General features: G+C 58.5%; 1 protein-coding gene across 14 annotated transcripts in view; it reads left to right on the top strand.

Moving 5' to 3' along the window:
- Positions 1-13,254, top strand: part of TCF3 (transcription factor 3) — a 77,783-nt gene extending 64,529 nt beyond the window's left edge. For 6 of the 14 annotated variants that reach the window (XM_062596301.1, XM_062596303.1, XM_062596300.1 and 3 more), the window contains 3 exons: positions 632-870; positions 4,587-4,731; positions 4,994-13,254. In XM_062596301.1, the coding sequence (XP_062452285.1) occupies positions 632-870; positions 4,587-4,729 (382 nt within the window). In that variant the 3' untranslated portion in view covers positions 4,730-4,731; positions 4,994-13,254. Of the gene's footprint in view, positions 1-631; positions 871-3,763; positions 3,991-4,586; positions 4,732-4,993 lie in introns of those variants that run through there. The other 8 variants (XM_062596305.1, XM_062596302.1, XM_062596314.1 and 5 more) reach the window with 5 other exon arrangements.
- The last annotated feature ends 619 nt before the right edge of the window (positions 13,255-13,873 follow it).

The following is a 13,873-nucleotide window of genomic DNA, read 5'->3' as shown; positions in this document are numbered from 1 at the left end:
CAGAAAGGACCGAGCGCCCCGCCGCCCGCCCTCGGGCAGACGCGGGGAAGCTTTCGGCCTCCTCCCCGCTTCGAGTTGTCTTTGCCCTCTGCTTCGGGACTCCCGTATCCTCTGTCACAACCGGCCAGGTATGTGGCAGCGGATCAGGTAGAGTCCTTCCGGCACACGAGCTCGTCTGCAACCTCGCCAGCGCGTCAGGGACCTTGCCGGGGGCGATGCTGCGATGCCAGGGAGCTGCCGGCTCCCGGCCTGGCCGCAGAGGGTTTTGTCTTCCCGAAACGCTAGCGTGGGACAGTGTTCGCCGGCCCTTTGCTCTCTCCCACGCCTTCCCCCGGCCCCCGGGGGATCTCCTGAGGACGAGCTCAGGCCGTATTCATGTTTTTGTGGTTTTGGTTTGTTCTTAAAAAAAAAAAAAAGAAGAGGAAGAGTCTAAAATACTTCTCTCCAAAGTCACTGCATGTCCCCGTGTGCGAGCGCGGGGCACCGGGACGCGGCGCGGGGAGCACGGGGCGCCGCGCGACCGTGGCTCGGCCTCTCGGTGCCTGAACGTGTGTTTCTTTGCTGTGAGTTGACCAGTGCTGAGAGTGCACGCGAGGAATGTCCCTGTCTCGTTCTTATTTTAAACCATTAGTCAAGATGAGGATGAGGAGGACGATCTTCTTCCCCCAGAGCAAAAAGCCGAGAGAGAGAGAGAAAGGAGGGTCGCCAATAATGCCCGTGAGCGCCTGCGGGTCCGTGACATCAACGAGGCCTTTAAAGAGCTCGGACGCATGTGCCAACTCCACCTAAACAGCGAAAAACCGCAGACCAAACTGCTAATCCTACACCAGGCCGTATCAGTCATACTGAACCTGGAGCAACAAGTTAGAGGTCAGTGAGGGTCCCGGAGTGGTGATATTTTACGTATCTGATCGGCACGGGGCTGTCTGTCTGTCTGTCTCCTGTGACACGTGCTGTAGTGCCTCGCACTGTCTCTCTCCCCTGTGGCCTTGGAGTTTCGAGGCTGTTAATGTCCTTTTTTATTTTCCTTTATTTTTTTTTCCTTTTTGCATTCCTGCTTTTCTCTTTTGTTTCCCGCCGCTATCGCGTGCGCTGCATGCCGGTCCCCGAGGGGGGACCTGCGCTCCCGCGCCTTTCCCCGGGAGCCCTTCGCGCGCAGGTGGCTCTAGCTTTCGCGCAGCCCGGCGTTTTGCTACGACCTCGTAGAGAGGGACCCGGATCCGACGTCCCCTCCGCGGGCTGCTCCCTTGGCGAGGCAGCCCATGCCCGTCTCTTCCCTGCGGCAGCAATGCGAGTTGCCCCCTTGCTGCACGCGTGCCCGCCTGGCGCGGGGGCTCCGCTCTCCCCGAGCCGCCCGGGGAGGGTCTTCACCGGGGGGCTGGCAAACGGCCGGGCATTGCTGGCCGCTGCCCTCGGGAACGCCGCGGCTGGCGAGTCGGGCAGGCCCCGGCGGTCTCCGGTCCCCAGCAGGGCTCGGGGACGCCCGGCGGAGAGGGCCGGCTCGCTCCCCTCCCGCGGGCGCACGCGCGCCCCGTCTCGTCTGCCGCGCGCTTCCCCCGGCCGAGCGCGTCTCGGACGCCCGGGGCCCTGTCGCCGGGGAAGCGGAGGGCTTTGCTCACTGCTCGCAGGGTTTTGCTGCTTCGTTTCCGTAACCCGCAGTGCATGCTCCCGCCTCGCCCGCGGCCAGGGCTCTCCGGGGCAGGTTAACCCCCTTTCTCTCTGCAGAGGCTGTTATAACACGAGTCCGTGGTTTGTGCCTGCCTGTGCTCCTCTCTGCTGGCCTCTGCTGTTGCATTGATGTTGGAGTCCTTTGTGCCTCTCTTCAGTTTGTAATTTTTTTGCCTTTCATAACATGTATATTTTTTCCTGTCTCTTTTTTAATTTCCCCTTCCTTTTATTTAACTTTTTTTTTTTTGAATTTTTATTTTTTGGTTCTGTTCTTTCTGATCTCCTACAGACAGTCCCCAGCCGTGACCTCTCGGTGGTCCCACTCTCTACCTTGTACTTGCTGCTTGCTCACCAAGACAGGAGCCGAAGGGTGGCGGGAGGGCAGGGGCTAGACAGAGTTGGCACCGTGTTCACTTTGGTCTCCCACGCTTGTCCCTTTTTAAAGCCTTGCCGGCTGCAGCCGGGGCAGCGAGCCGGGCGCCGCGCGCTGCTGCCGGCAGACGTTAGCGCAGGGAGCTAGGGCGTCACTCCTCCAGCGTCCGCCGTCTTGGGGCCGCTTCGCGGGAGAGGAGCTGCCCGGGCGGGAGCCCTCGGCTCCCTCCCGCGGGGCGCCGCCGGCGTGCCGAGCCGGGCTCCTGCTCACCGTCAGGCGGCTGACGAAGGTGCAGCGGGAGAGCAGCGGCTCCGAGGGAGGGGGGGTATTTGCAGGCAGGCAGGTCGGCGCGGAGTGGAGCGGCCGAGGCGCCGGGCGCTTTGCACCCCGGAGGCACCCGGCTTTGCCGTGCCAACCCGGTCGCCGGCAGCGGCGCTCGCCTGCGGCAGGGAGCCGGCTCCGTCCCGCCGGGCTGGGACGGGAAAGGCGCCGTCGGAGCCGCAGCCCTGCCTGGGAGGGAGCCGGCGGCCGGGAATCGCGGCCGCCGGGATTCGTGCAGAGCGGACGGCAGGAACGAGCCGGGCTGCTGCCCAGGCGAGAGCGGGTTTGGGGCGCCGGGAAGGCTGGCAGCGAGCCCGGCGCAGCGCTGGCGCACGCGGAGCAGCGAGGAGCCGCGCAGGCTCCCCGGGGCGGCCCTCGCCTGCCCTCCGCGCGGCCGGGCGCCAGCCCCAGGAGGCTCCTCCGACCCCAGGAAAGGCTTCGCCTCCGCAGCCCCGCTTGGGCGAAGGCATCGCCCGGGCGGCCCCCGTTGGGGCCACGGCCTGTCCGAGCGCGAGGTCTCACCCGCGGACCCTCCTCAGCTGTAGGGCTCTTTCCTAGGAGAATTTTTTGCTCTGGGGGAGAAGGTCGTCTGTGCAGTAAATTGGGGGAGCGAGGGGCCAGGCTGCGGGCTAAGCCACCGTTTAAGACGCTGCCAGCACGGCTCTGCCTTCCTGCCGCTTTCGGGCGCCCGCGGGACGGCGACGGCGCGGCCCCGGCGCGGGGTCCCCGAGCTCCCGGCCGCGCCTGGAAGAGAAACTCGCCCTCTTCCAGGCTGATTTTATTTTCGGCTCCGTTGATAGGCCTGGATCAGGCTTCGGCTTCTGGGACTGACCCCCAGCGGCAGCCGGGGGCGTTTGGCTCCCGTCGTCGGTGCCGCTTCTCCCCCCGTAAGCGGGTGCCGGGCCGGGCTGCCTCGCGCCGCCGGCGTAGGACCGGGCGCACCGTTTCCCTGGGGACGATATTGCTACAAATCGGATTTTTTGAACAAAATCTTCCAAAGAGGCGTTGGCTTTCCACCAAAACGAAAGAAAAATCCAGCGTCCTTGGCTGAGCACCTCCAAACTTTAGAGTTTGGGCCGGAAACGGAGGCGAAATTTTGCGCGGGGCAGAAGCTCTCGGGCCGGAGCCGGGCCGGGGCGAGAGCCGGGACCCCGAGGCGCGGACGCCCCGGCCCCGTGCTGGCAGCACCTTAGCGTGGCTCGCGGCGGCGAGCAGCCCGAGCGGGCAGGGCCGCCGCGCGGAGCAGCCCGCGCCGCCGCTCCCGCGCCGATTGGCTTTGCAAAGCGAGGCCGTTTTGAGCCGTTCCCAGCGGACGCCAGAAGCACTACCAGCACGGCAACTAACGGCCCCCCCGTGTCGGTCCCACCCCCCTGACTAATCCCTGTGGTGCTATGAACCCAGCAGTACAGACGAGGCCTTGTCACTGGAGGACAAAGATCTGAGGGACCGGGAGAGGAGAATGGCCAATAACGCCAGGGAAAGGGTGCGCGTGCGGGACATTAACGAGGCCTTTAAAGAACTGGGACGCATGTGTCAGATGCACTTAAAAACGGACAAAGCGCAGACCAAACTGATCATCCTACAGCAAGCGGTGCAGGTCATTCTGGGCCTGGAGCAGCAAGTACGAGGTATGGTAACGGCTGGCAGGAGCCTTTCGGGGCCTTTCTCTTCCCCCCCCTCCCCTCCCAGATCTCTGCGGGCGCACGCACCTCCGCTCTAACTCCCGCTCTCGGCGCAAGGTTGCGCGTTTGCGGCGCCAGCGGCGCCCTTGGGTGCGGCGCGCGCCGGGCTGAGCTTTCCAAAGCCACCGCCCCCGGGGTGGGTTCGAGCCCTCTCCGTCCCTTTCCTGTGGGGCTTAACGGGATTTTTGGCACCCGCTTTCCCGTTAAGCAGCTTTGGAAAACTCAGTCCTCAACTGGGCGAGCCGGCTGAGGCAGCTGGGTTTTTGGTTTTTTTGTTTTTTGTTTTTTTTTTAAGCAAGCACATGTTTAAATTGGCATGGTGTTGCAGCTGGGCACGGGCTTTCGCTCTAGCAGGGGTCCAGCAAGGTCACTGCGGCCCCTGCAAGGAGCGGCCAGCAAAGAGCGGCTTTGCGCTGACGTTCCCTCGCATGGCGCCGTGCGTCTGTCCTCGCTCCCGCTTTCGGACGCTGCTGCCGTGCGCGGGGCCGTTGCACGGACTGAGGTTCCCTCCCTCCCTCCCTCCCTTGCTGTTTTTGGCATAGAGCGCAATCTGAACCCTAAAGCAGCCTGCTTGAAGCGTCGGGAAGAGGAGAAAGTGTCCGGAGTAGTAGGAGATCCCCAGATGACACTTTCAGCTTCACATCCTGGTCTAGGAGACGGTCACAACCCTGTCGGACACATGTAAAGGTACCGTCCCCTGCCCCGGGACCGCCGCGCGCCCGCCGCGCCGAGCGCCGGCGCCCGCCCCGACTCGGCTCCGCGCAGCCCTGCTCCTGCCGAAAAGCGGAGCCCGGCGCCCGGGGGGGGAACGGGCGGCTCGCGGCTCGGCCCCGCCGCGTGTCCGTGGGCCTGGCTTCGGGTCGCGGGCCCCGCCGGGCGCGCGGCGTCGGTTCGCTCTCGTTCGGGTTTCTCTCGTTTTTATGCTTGCGTGCCTTTGGTTTCTTTGCAGGTCTTTCTGTTCCTCTGGATACAGAGATCTGTAGGAAGAAAACCCTCGGTGTGACCTGCAACCTTCTCGAACCATAAACTTTAGTACTGCTAATACTGACACACGTGGACGGATCCTGGCATGACGTAAGGAGTGGAAAAAAAAAACACTTTGTCGAAAACAAAACGAAAACAAAAAAAAAATTGCCTTAAATATAAAGCGCAGAACAGTCAATACATATCACTCAGTTAGGAGGGGGTGGCGTGTTCTCTTGGCTTGTTCACAAGCAGCCAGCAGCAAAATTGTGCCTAAGCTTAATATTTCTTTTTTTAAAAAAAAGAACATTAGTTATGAGATTTTTTATGTAGAACAAATAGCAATGCCTTTTGGTTTTTTTTAGCTTCTTTTGCATATGTTTTGTAAGCAACGAAAAGAATTTTTTTTTTGTATAAAAGAAAAAAAGTCTTGTACCCCCCGCTTTTCTGCTGCTGTTTCTATAGTTAACGTTGCATCTTTAGGATCAACCAGAATATTAAAATTGTATTAAGAGAGACTGGATATAAAGAGAGGAATTCTCAGATTCGGCTCTGAAAGCCACTAAAAGCGAATGTAGCCACAGCAAGGGGATATTTTTCCTTGCCTGGCTTGTACCTTCCATTATAAAAAAACAAACAAACTCATGTGCTGAATTCACCATCTCTTTGCTTCGGCCACTTCTGATTTTGGGAAAAGGAAGTTAAACAGCAAAGCAAGCTAGAGCAGCGGCGCCGGGCGGCGCTGCGGCTCCTCCCGGGCCGTGTCCGAGCTCCATCGAGGGTCTCTGCGAGTATCTCCCGGAGGAGCCCGGACGCTGGGGTCCGGCGCGGGAGGCGAGGCGGAGCGCGGCCGTCTCCGGAGCAGCGCGGCGGGGCTGAGCGCAGCCGCGACGGGGAGGACGAGCCGAGCCGCCGGGCGAGCGCGGGCCCAGGGAGCGGAAGAGAAACGAGGGACTCGGGCTGCTTTCGGGGTAAGCGAAGAAGCAACGCGGATGCAAGAGAAAACCCAGGCGGGAGCAAAACGCCTCTTGCCCACGCGTCTGAGCGAGTGCCCGTGCTCGGCGGCGCTTCCCGGGCGGAGGGAGCTGAACAAAGACGACCGAACAAAGCTGGAGGGACGGAGAAGAGGCGGCCGGAGCAAAGGCAGCAGCGGGAGACCGAGCCCGGCGACGCTGGCTGCGGGCAGCGAGCGCGGAGCCCCGGCCCGGGCAGCGGGCCGGGGAGCGGCAGGGCCGGCCAGCTCGTCTGCGCGCCGCCGCGATCCCTCCATCTCCGCGCGGCTTCGCCCCGCCGTCGCCTGGTGTTTGGAAGCGGCGAGTCGGAAGCGCTGCAGGTTTGTTTTACACCTCGACTTCACCCGCCGCGGCATCTCCAAAGCGTCCTCGGAGGCGAATTCAGCACGTCGCCCTTCTTCCCGCGGTGCCGGGACCCGGCCGCTCTTTACCCGCGCGTGGGCTCCGCTCTCGGCCTCGGCAAGCGAGATGCTCCTGGCAGCCCTGGAAACCGAACGCGACCGACGTTCCCGTCTCTCCAAGGGCTTCCCAGGGTCGCTCCGGACAGCTCCCATCTGCTCAGCTGGCCGAGGACCTGGCTTCCTCGGGAGGAAGACCCCCGCGGATGTGCAGAGCTAACGCAGAGGCGCTCGGCGGCCGTCCTGCGGTTCGCACTGGGGAAGTGTCCGCCGCGATTTAGTTTTTGTTTTCTTCCTTCTCCCTCCCCTTCTCCAAAATGGCTTCCAAAACGTTTTGTGCCCAGCTTTGCCGGGGCTCGGCTCCCGGGAGGGGGTTGAAACCCCGTCTCGGCAGCGACTGTAGCGCTCTCGGATGGGGGCCGGCTGCTGCCCGGCTCTGCCGCTGTGCTGGGGGGGCTCGTGGGACCGCTGTGTGCTGGGGCTGGCCTGGAGGGGACCCGGGGACAGGGACTACCGTAGGCTCCGGAGCCCCAGCAGCAAGGTCCGTCTCTCTCCTCTTTGCTTCTCTGGCCTGTGCTCGTGGGAAAGCTGTATTGCCAGTGCTTCAGCCCAGGGAAAGGACTGGCGAGCGGGATCGGGTCCCTTGGCATTTCCTAGCACTCGTAGGCTTTGGTGTAACTTCCTGGTGCTCCTCTTTGCCCATAGTTATGCTTCATGCTACAACAAAGCTTGCTGGAAACGTTCAGGAGCTGGTTACGAGTGCTGGACGGGGACGGGAGAGCCTCTCCTTGCCGCCCCCGGATCCACAAGGTCCGACTGTAGCTCTGGAGGTGTCGGGTGCTCCTGGCTTTCTCTGCCCCCAACCGCTGCTCCTGCCATCGCTTCTGTGCACGTGAAACCCGACGGCCCAGCAGCCACCAGCCTGATTCCCGGGAAGGGTCGCTGTGGTCCCTGCAGTCCTGCAACATGATTTCTGCTCGCCTGTGTCAACAGACGTGTTTCAGCCTAATTAACTCATCGGGTTACGACATTCTTTCCTCCCCTGGGTTCTTCCGCCTGCTTAAGCATCGGGCAGCATTAGATGGATGAGGTTTTCAGCCACGTGTGACAGGCTTGCCCCAGTGGGGCAGCTGCTTTGCAGCAAAAGCCAGGTCTTCCTGGAGCATCGTGCTAGGGTTGCCTTGAGTTTCAGCCAGTTGAGCGAGTTCAGTTTGGAACGATAAAGCATGCGGGGATGGGGCAGTGCCCTTGTGAAGCCTGCAAGCCAGGTCCAGGTGCTCAAACGATCCTGATTTGGGCTCTAGGCTAGAAAAGAGGAGTCATTTGCTGCCTTATGCAGTAGAAAAGAGGTTGCTTCATCCAGCGAGCGTTCCTGCACCATCGGCAGGGTCATGCTGGGGCCGGGATGGCTCTCGCTGCTCTGCGCTTTCTGCTGCCCCCGGCCCACGTCCTCCTTTCAGGAGGACCGGGGAAGGAGGGAGCAAAGTCCCAACTTTGGCAAGCTTGAAATCATACACAAAGGTTAAAAGTGCTTCCCCACCACTTTGATTCTGCAACGAGAATTTGAGGAGGCAGCTAACTTCAGATGGATTTAAAGAAAAGACACTGTAGTCAAGAAAAATCCCATAAAAATCCCAAAACTGTCAACCAAATTGAACATTTGGGAAGATTTATGATTTGATCAAAATTTTGTTAAAACTCCTTCATCCCCTCTTAGTGCTGGCTGATACTCTGCACACAGGCAAAGGAGGACTCTCGATTAAAAAAAAGAAAAAAAAAGGCCTTTCCCATCATCCCTAAACTGCCAGGCATTGTAGCAAAGATGGGGTTTTTCATCTGTATTTAGGCGATTTAGGTGTTGTTTTCCTCTTAATAGCAAAAGTGGCTAACTTCCTTGGCAAAGCATGAAATCCCAGCCCATGTGTATGGGCAGCTGTGGAGTATAACATTGGATGCAAGCCTGGCAGTCGGTTCTTGAGCATAAACCCTTAGTGCCAGGGTTTGGGGGAGACTTTGGTTCTTCCAGCAGGACAGCGTGAGGTGGGAGCCAGGCATTTGCTGCGCCTGGATGTGGCACAGCAGCACTGGGTGCTGCCTAGCTGGTACGTGCTCCGTCGGGCTTGCTGCGCATTCAGGTCCTGCCACGAACTAGCTGGCGTCTCTGCTATCCGGGAGCTTAGGGAGCAATGGCAGAGCGTAGCAAGGGAAAAACTTTGGGCAGCAGGTACGTTTAGCTCATAGGCGGCTTGGTGCTGTAACCAGGGAAAGCAGCTTGGCTAAAAATGCGCATTGCAACCTATTGCAATGAAACCCTCTTAGGTGTGTTGGTTGGAGACGGCTCTCTGACCGTGGTCTGCGTGCTCCCCAGTAAGAGCTGGCTGCTAGGTTATCGCGGAGGACGAGGATTGTCGCGGCGTTGTGCTTTCCTCTGGCGTTCGGCTGTGCAGTCTTACAGATCGTATTTCTCCCTAAAATTTCTCCTCCTGCCCTTCCAATCCCAAAGGAAAACGTGATTCTTGATCGTCACATAGCGAGAGCGAGCAGCTTGTCTTTTCCCCCTCCCAGGCCACACTCTGCCCATCTGCACGCCAGTGGTCCTGCTGGGAGAAGCGTCCCGGATGGGTTGGACACCTACAGTGGACACTGCAGGTGGCCTTCGGATTTGTGCTTCCTTTCTCAGCCTTGCACGCGTGGGTTTTCCTGGGCTGCGTGCCCCGCAGCGTTTGGGGCCGCAAAGCCCCACAAAGCTTCCTTCTTCTGATGGGGAATTGGGCGAGAGGGAAGGTCTCCTTCTCCCAGAAGGTCTTTAAGGCATGGCCAACTCTGCAGAAGTGGTGTTGGAGGGGACAGTTTGGAGTTGTGCTGAGGGTTTGGTCCATGCAGGTGTGGGCAACTGCTCAGTTGGGCTGCATTTCCCTGGCTCTCTTTCTTCCCAGGCTGCATAGCTGAGTTGCATCCCAGTTTTTTGGTCCCCTGTGCACTGCCGCGATGGGACAGTTCGTGCGTGATGGGGCTGGGAGTCACTTGGATGCGAAGGTGACTGTTTTTTGCAGAGGCAGCATTGAGGTGCTCACCCCCCTCACCTAATCCTGCCTCAAGAAGTATTACTTTGGGGGACAAGAGGCTGTGGGAGATGTATCCGTGGACAGGGGGTCTCAAGAGAGGGGCTTCCAGCTCACCCCTAGCCCATGGGACCTCGCTCTCAAGCATCCACCTGCCTCCCTCTGCATCATGCCAGAGCGCTGTGCGCGGTGCCAGGGGCCAGGGAGTGTCTGGAATCCGATTTGTTAACAGTAAAAATTGCAGAATTTAGTTCTTTCTCCCTCTTTTCACCTTCACCAGCTTTCACCCCTCAGCAAAACAGCTGCAGCCTCCCCAACGCAGCACCTTTACGGTCTGATGCCATCTGCGCTCGGCACCGACGGGCGATGGTGGCGCGCTGCCTGCTCCTGCTCGCAGCCCCGCAGCCGCTGCCAACGTGCCCCAGGGAGCGAAATTCCAGCTAACCCCTGGCTTGGCACTTGCTCCTCTGCCTGTGACCCACCAGTCAGATGTATTCGCAGCCAAGCGACTGCTTGGCTTGAGTTCAGCTCCAGCTCTTTGCCAAGATCTCTTTGGGCTTCTCTGCTCCCCAGACTTTACAGCTTGCTCTGGTGTCCTAAGGTGGCGCGTAGGCAGGAGGGACAGGACCGGGGATGTCTGGGTCACAAAATCTCTCTCTGCTCCTGGCTGAAGTGAGCTGCAGCCTGGGAGCTAGGGCCGTAGCAGTTCGTAGGCAGCTGGTTTGCAGGATTCAGGGCAATCAAGGTAGCCGCACGCCTAGAGATCCCTGATTGGGCTGTCAGGAGGCGGCTGCTGCCACCGATGGCTTGTGGCACACGGAGCAGGTCCGCGCCGGCCCCGTGCATCTTGCGGCAGGGTGAAGGCGCTCCCCCGTCCCCGCACGGTCTTTGCTCCCGTTGCTCTGGGGCCGGGAGCGCGGCTGCCTTGCGACAGGGGTTTCGGCCCTCCCCAGCTGAGAAATGCGGAAGCGCAACGTGAAACCTCCCCAGCTGCGACTTCAGTGAACGGCTTTTTCCCCTAGTCAGGACGGTGGTGATGAGCTGGTTTCCTAGAGGGTTTTGCACTGGCTGCCCAGTAGCGATGCTGTGGAGGCGTTCCCAGTTGAACAGGAAGGGCAGAAACAAGCTGGGATTTCCCCAGGAGTCTGCAATTTCAGGTTCAGTGCAGAAGCCTACCTCAAAGGTCCCCTGCATCTCACACATGGTCTTCAGGGCCCCGCGCCCTTGCTGGCGATGCATTGCATCCCCCCGTTGGCAGGCAGACAGGTGATGGGACCCTTGAGAAATGGGAGGCTTTCAAACTCTCCCCGTTCCCCATCCCCTGCATCCCTGAGGTTTTTTGCTCTAACAAGGTGGCAGCCAATTTAAGGCCCAGTGGAGCCCCTGGTCCTCTTGCAGGCCCTGCTGTGTGCCATGACGGCGAAGAGGGTGCCTGGGGTTTTAGGAAGGAGCTGAGAATGGGGAAGAGAAGCAAAGCTCATACTGGTGTTCCCAAAAATTTGGGAGAGGAAGGCCAGCAGTGTAGGCAGGACCAGGGCAAGCCATAAGCCCCCAAGGTGCTGCACTGGCTGACCTGGAGCAAGCTGCAGCCACCAGCTTTCCGCTGTTCCTGCTCCACAGCAGCAATAGGAAGATGTGCTTTCCATATGCAAAGCTTGCACAAGGTGTTTGCCCTGTTAAATCCTATGCAACCCTCTCTCCTCTTCCCCCATGGCCCTCCAGATCCCATCCTTGCCCCTTCCCTCTGCTCTTGTCCGTGACTGCTGAGTCCCTGCTCCCTGCTGCTCTCAGGGTCCAGCTTCGCTTCCCAGCAGCTCCCGAAAACATTTCAAGACCTGTGCATTGGAGCCTGGGAAGTTGAACGAGGGGTGAAGCGGTAGCGGCACCACCTCCAACCCATGTTGCAGGAGTTGGGCACTGAATTGGGAGTGGCAAGTGGCAAGACCTGGTCCTAGGGATCTTCCATGCAGGCTTCACCCTGCCCTGCCTTCTGTTCAATGCTCGGCCGCTCCCCGCCAGCATCCTTCCTCTTCGACCCTCTCCCCTGGTACGTTCTGAGCTGAGCAGCTGCATCCCACCACGATGCTTCTGGCTCTGCAGGCTGCAGTGCCTGAGCTCGTGCTTGGCTTGGTATTTCTTTAACCATCTCAAGCTGAAGGTGTGTTTTTCTTCCTCCTCTGCACCTCGATCTCACTGAAGTCCAGCTCACATCCTTTCTTGTGCAGGTTTCTTTGCACAGGGGCAAACCCTGCAGCCAGCTGCCCCGTGCTGCTCATCTGCTGGGGTGGAGGTGGGAGCGTTCAGGAGACGGATGCTCCAGTGGGTTCGGGCTCTGCTGCGGGGCGATCGCACAGTGTGGCCGCCTCTCGCTGCCCTTGGCGCCTGTCTGACCGCAGCTCTTGGGTTCGGCTTGGTGACCCCCAGTGCTCTTTGCAGAAGTTTGATCTTCAGGGAAATCAGCCCTTAACTGTAAAGCCAGCAGCCGTGTTTCCTTTGCTCTGTGTTTTCTGCAGGACTCTTGTGCGAGCCAAATGTGGGGATGGTCTCTAGTTAGGAGGGTGTTCCTGGCCGCACGGCTCCTCTCTGCTAAAACTTCAGTTCCCATCCTCAGGGGCAAGAGGCAGCCCTGCTTTGGGTCTGCGCATCAGTATTTCTGTTCTGCTTTTGTATGCCTCTTGCTCCTCAGGTCTTGCAAAACCAACCCCGGTCCAGCCAGGCACTGACCGTGTTGGAAGGAGACGGGATAAAACTCCTTCTCGCGCTCTTCAGACTGGGCACGTTGCAGCTGCAGGCACCGTTCTGCGCAGTTGCAGAACCGGCGCTTGCAAACGGGGCATCCCGGGCACCAAAGGCCTTTTGCCGCGAAGCATCTCTGAGCCCTGCGGCCGGGGCCCCGCGGGGGTCCCCTCCGGCGGCAGCGCCCCGCTCCGAGTGCCGCATCTGCCCAAACCGCCTCCAGCTTTTGAGCAAAGCACGAAACATTGGGGCTCTCGGGAAGGGAAGGAGCCGCTGGAAAGCGATGCCCAGCGATGCGCTCTTCTGCCATTCGTATTTAAATTGTCAGGAGAGGGGAGAGGAGAAGGAGGCACCTGGTGAAGCCCGGGGTGACCCCCACCGACGCACTTCCATCTCGCCGTCTGCGGGCAATGACATTTTCTAAGGAGGACTCCAGCTAGTTTAGCAAACAAAGCGTTAAACTTGGTTGCTCTTTTTATATATTTTTGTAGGGGGGCAGGCGAGCGAGCAGAGGGCAGATGCCTGTGGAAATTGTTTGTTTTTAACCCTGTAGAAGGTTTGGGTTTTTTTTTTTTTTGTTTGTTTTTTTTTATGTTTGGGTTTTTTGGTTTTTTTGGCCTTTAAAAAAATGGTCCTTGCTTTTGATGTTTATGCTGCCTACCTGTAAATCCAGATGTACTTAAGTGGCTGAAATCCTTGTTCTTAAATCAGATACACATTATAGTTTTGAACTATATATATAGTAAATATATATATATATATGCCTAACCCAGCAAAAAAATAAAAAAATAAAGTATTTGGGGGTGGGGAAATGCGTTGTTCTTTGAAATGAATCACAATTGGGGGATAAAATTGTGTTTCCGAGTGCCTCAAGATATGAATTGTTTTCATTTTTTTAAATAATTTTATACAAGTGTCAAAACAGCTGGCTGGATTATTTGGAATTTTTAAATAATCCTAACTTTTTTAAAGTAGATTTTGAGAACTGTCCTGTATATAACAGTAATGTAGCAATAAATGTGACATTTTATAACAATATTACTTTTTTTTCCCCATATCTGTCTTTCAGATGTTGTATACCTATGAATGAAAAGTTGTAATAAAGGTTTTACCTTGTACTAAAAAAAGAAAAAAAAGAAAAAAAAAAGGCAAGGCAAGACGAGACAGGTTTTCGGGCGCTGCCACTCTCTCTCGCTTCCTGTGCTTCGGGCAGCGCTGCCCCCTTCGTCCTGCCCATCGCCCTGGGGTCTGGGCATCTTTCACAGCAGCAATTGCAAAAGCCTTGGCGCATCTTTCTCCCTTGGCTTTCTCTGCCACCTCTCTGGGCTGTCGTTCCAGTGGTGCTTTTTTCGGGGGGGGGGAAGCATGTATTTTCACCCCAGGCTCCACGCACAGCAGAGGTCTCGTCCTCGTTTTGCTGGGAAAATTTGCATGGGAAAGCAGCCCCTGCCTGGCTGCAAGGAGGCAGGTTGCCGCGCGGCCGGGGCTGAGCTGCAAGCGCTCCCTTCCTCGCCTCTGCCCTGCCCTGGGGAGCACCCAGGTAGGTTGGCACTGGCTGGCTGCAAGTTGCAGGTCAGGTTAAATGCACCCACCCCTGTCACCCAGTCCAGGAACCCAGTTTAGACTGGCCGTGGGGAGAGACAGCTTGGCCGCGTGT

This window comes from Rhea pennata, chromosome 27 (genome assembly GCF_028389875.1).
Source record: "Rhea pennata isolate bPtePen1 chromosome 27, bPtePen1.pri, whole genome shotgun sequence".
NCBI classification, from domain to species: Eukaryota; Metazoa; Chordata; class Aves; order Rheiformes; family Rheidae; genus Rhea; species Rhea pennata.
The sequence above is the reverse complement of the archived record's forward strand: the minus strand, read 5'-3'. Positions and strand labels throughout refer to the sequence as shown.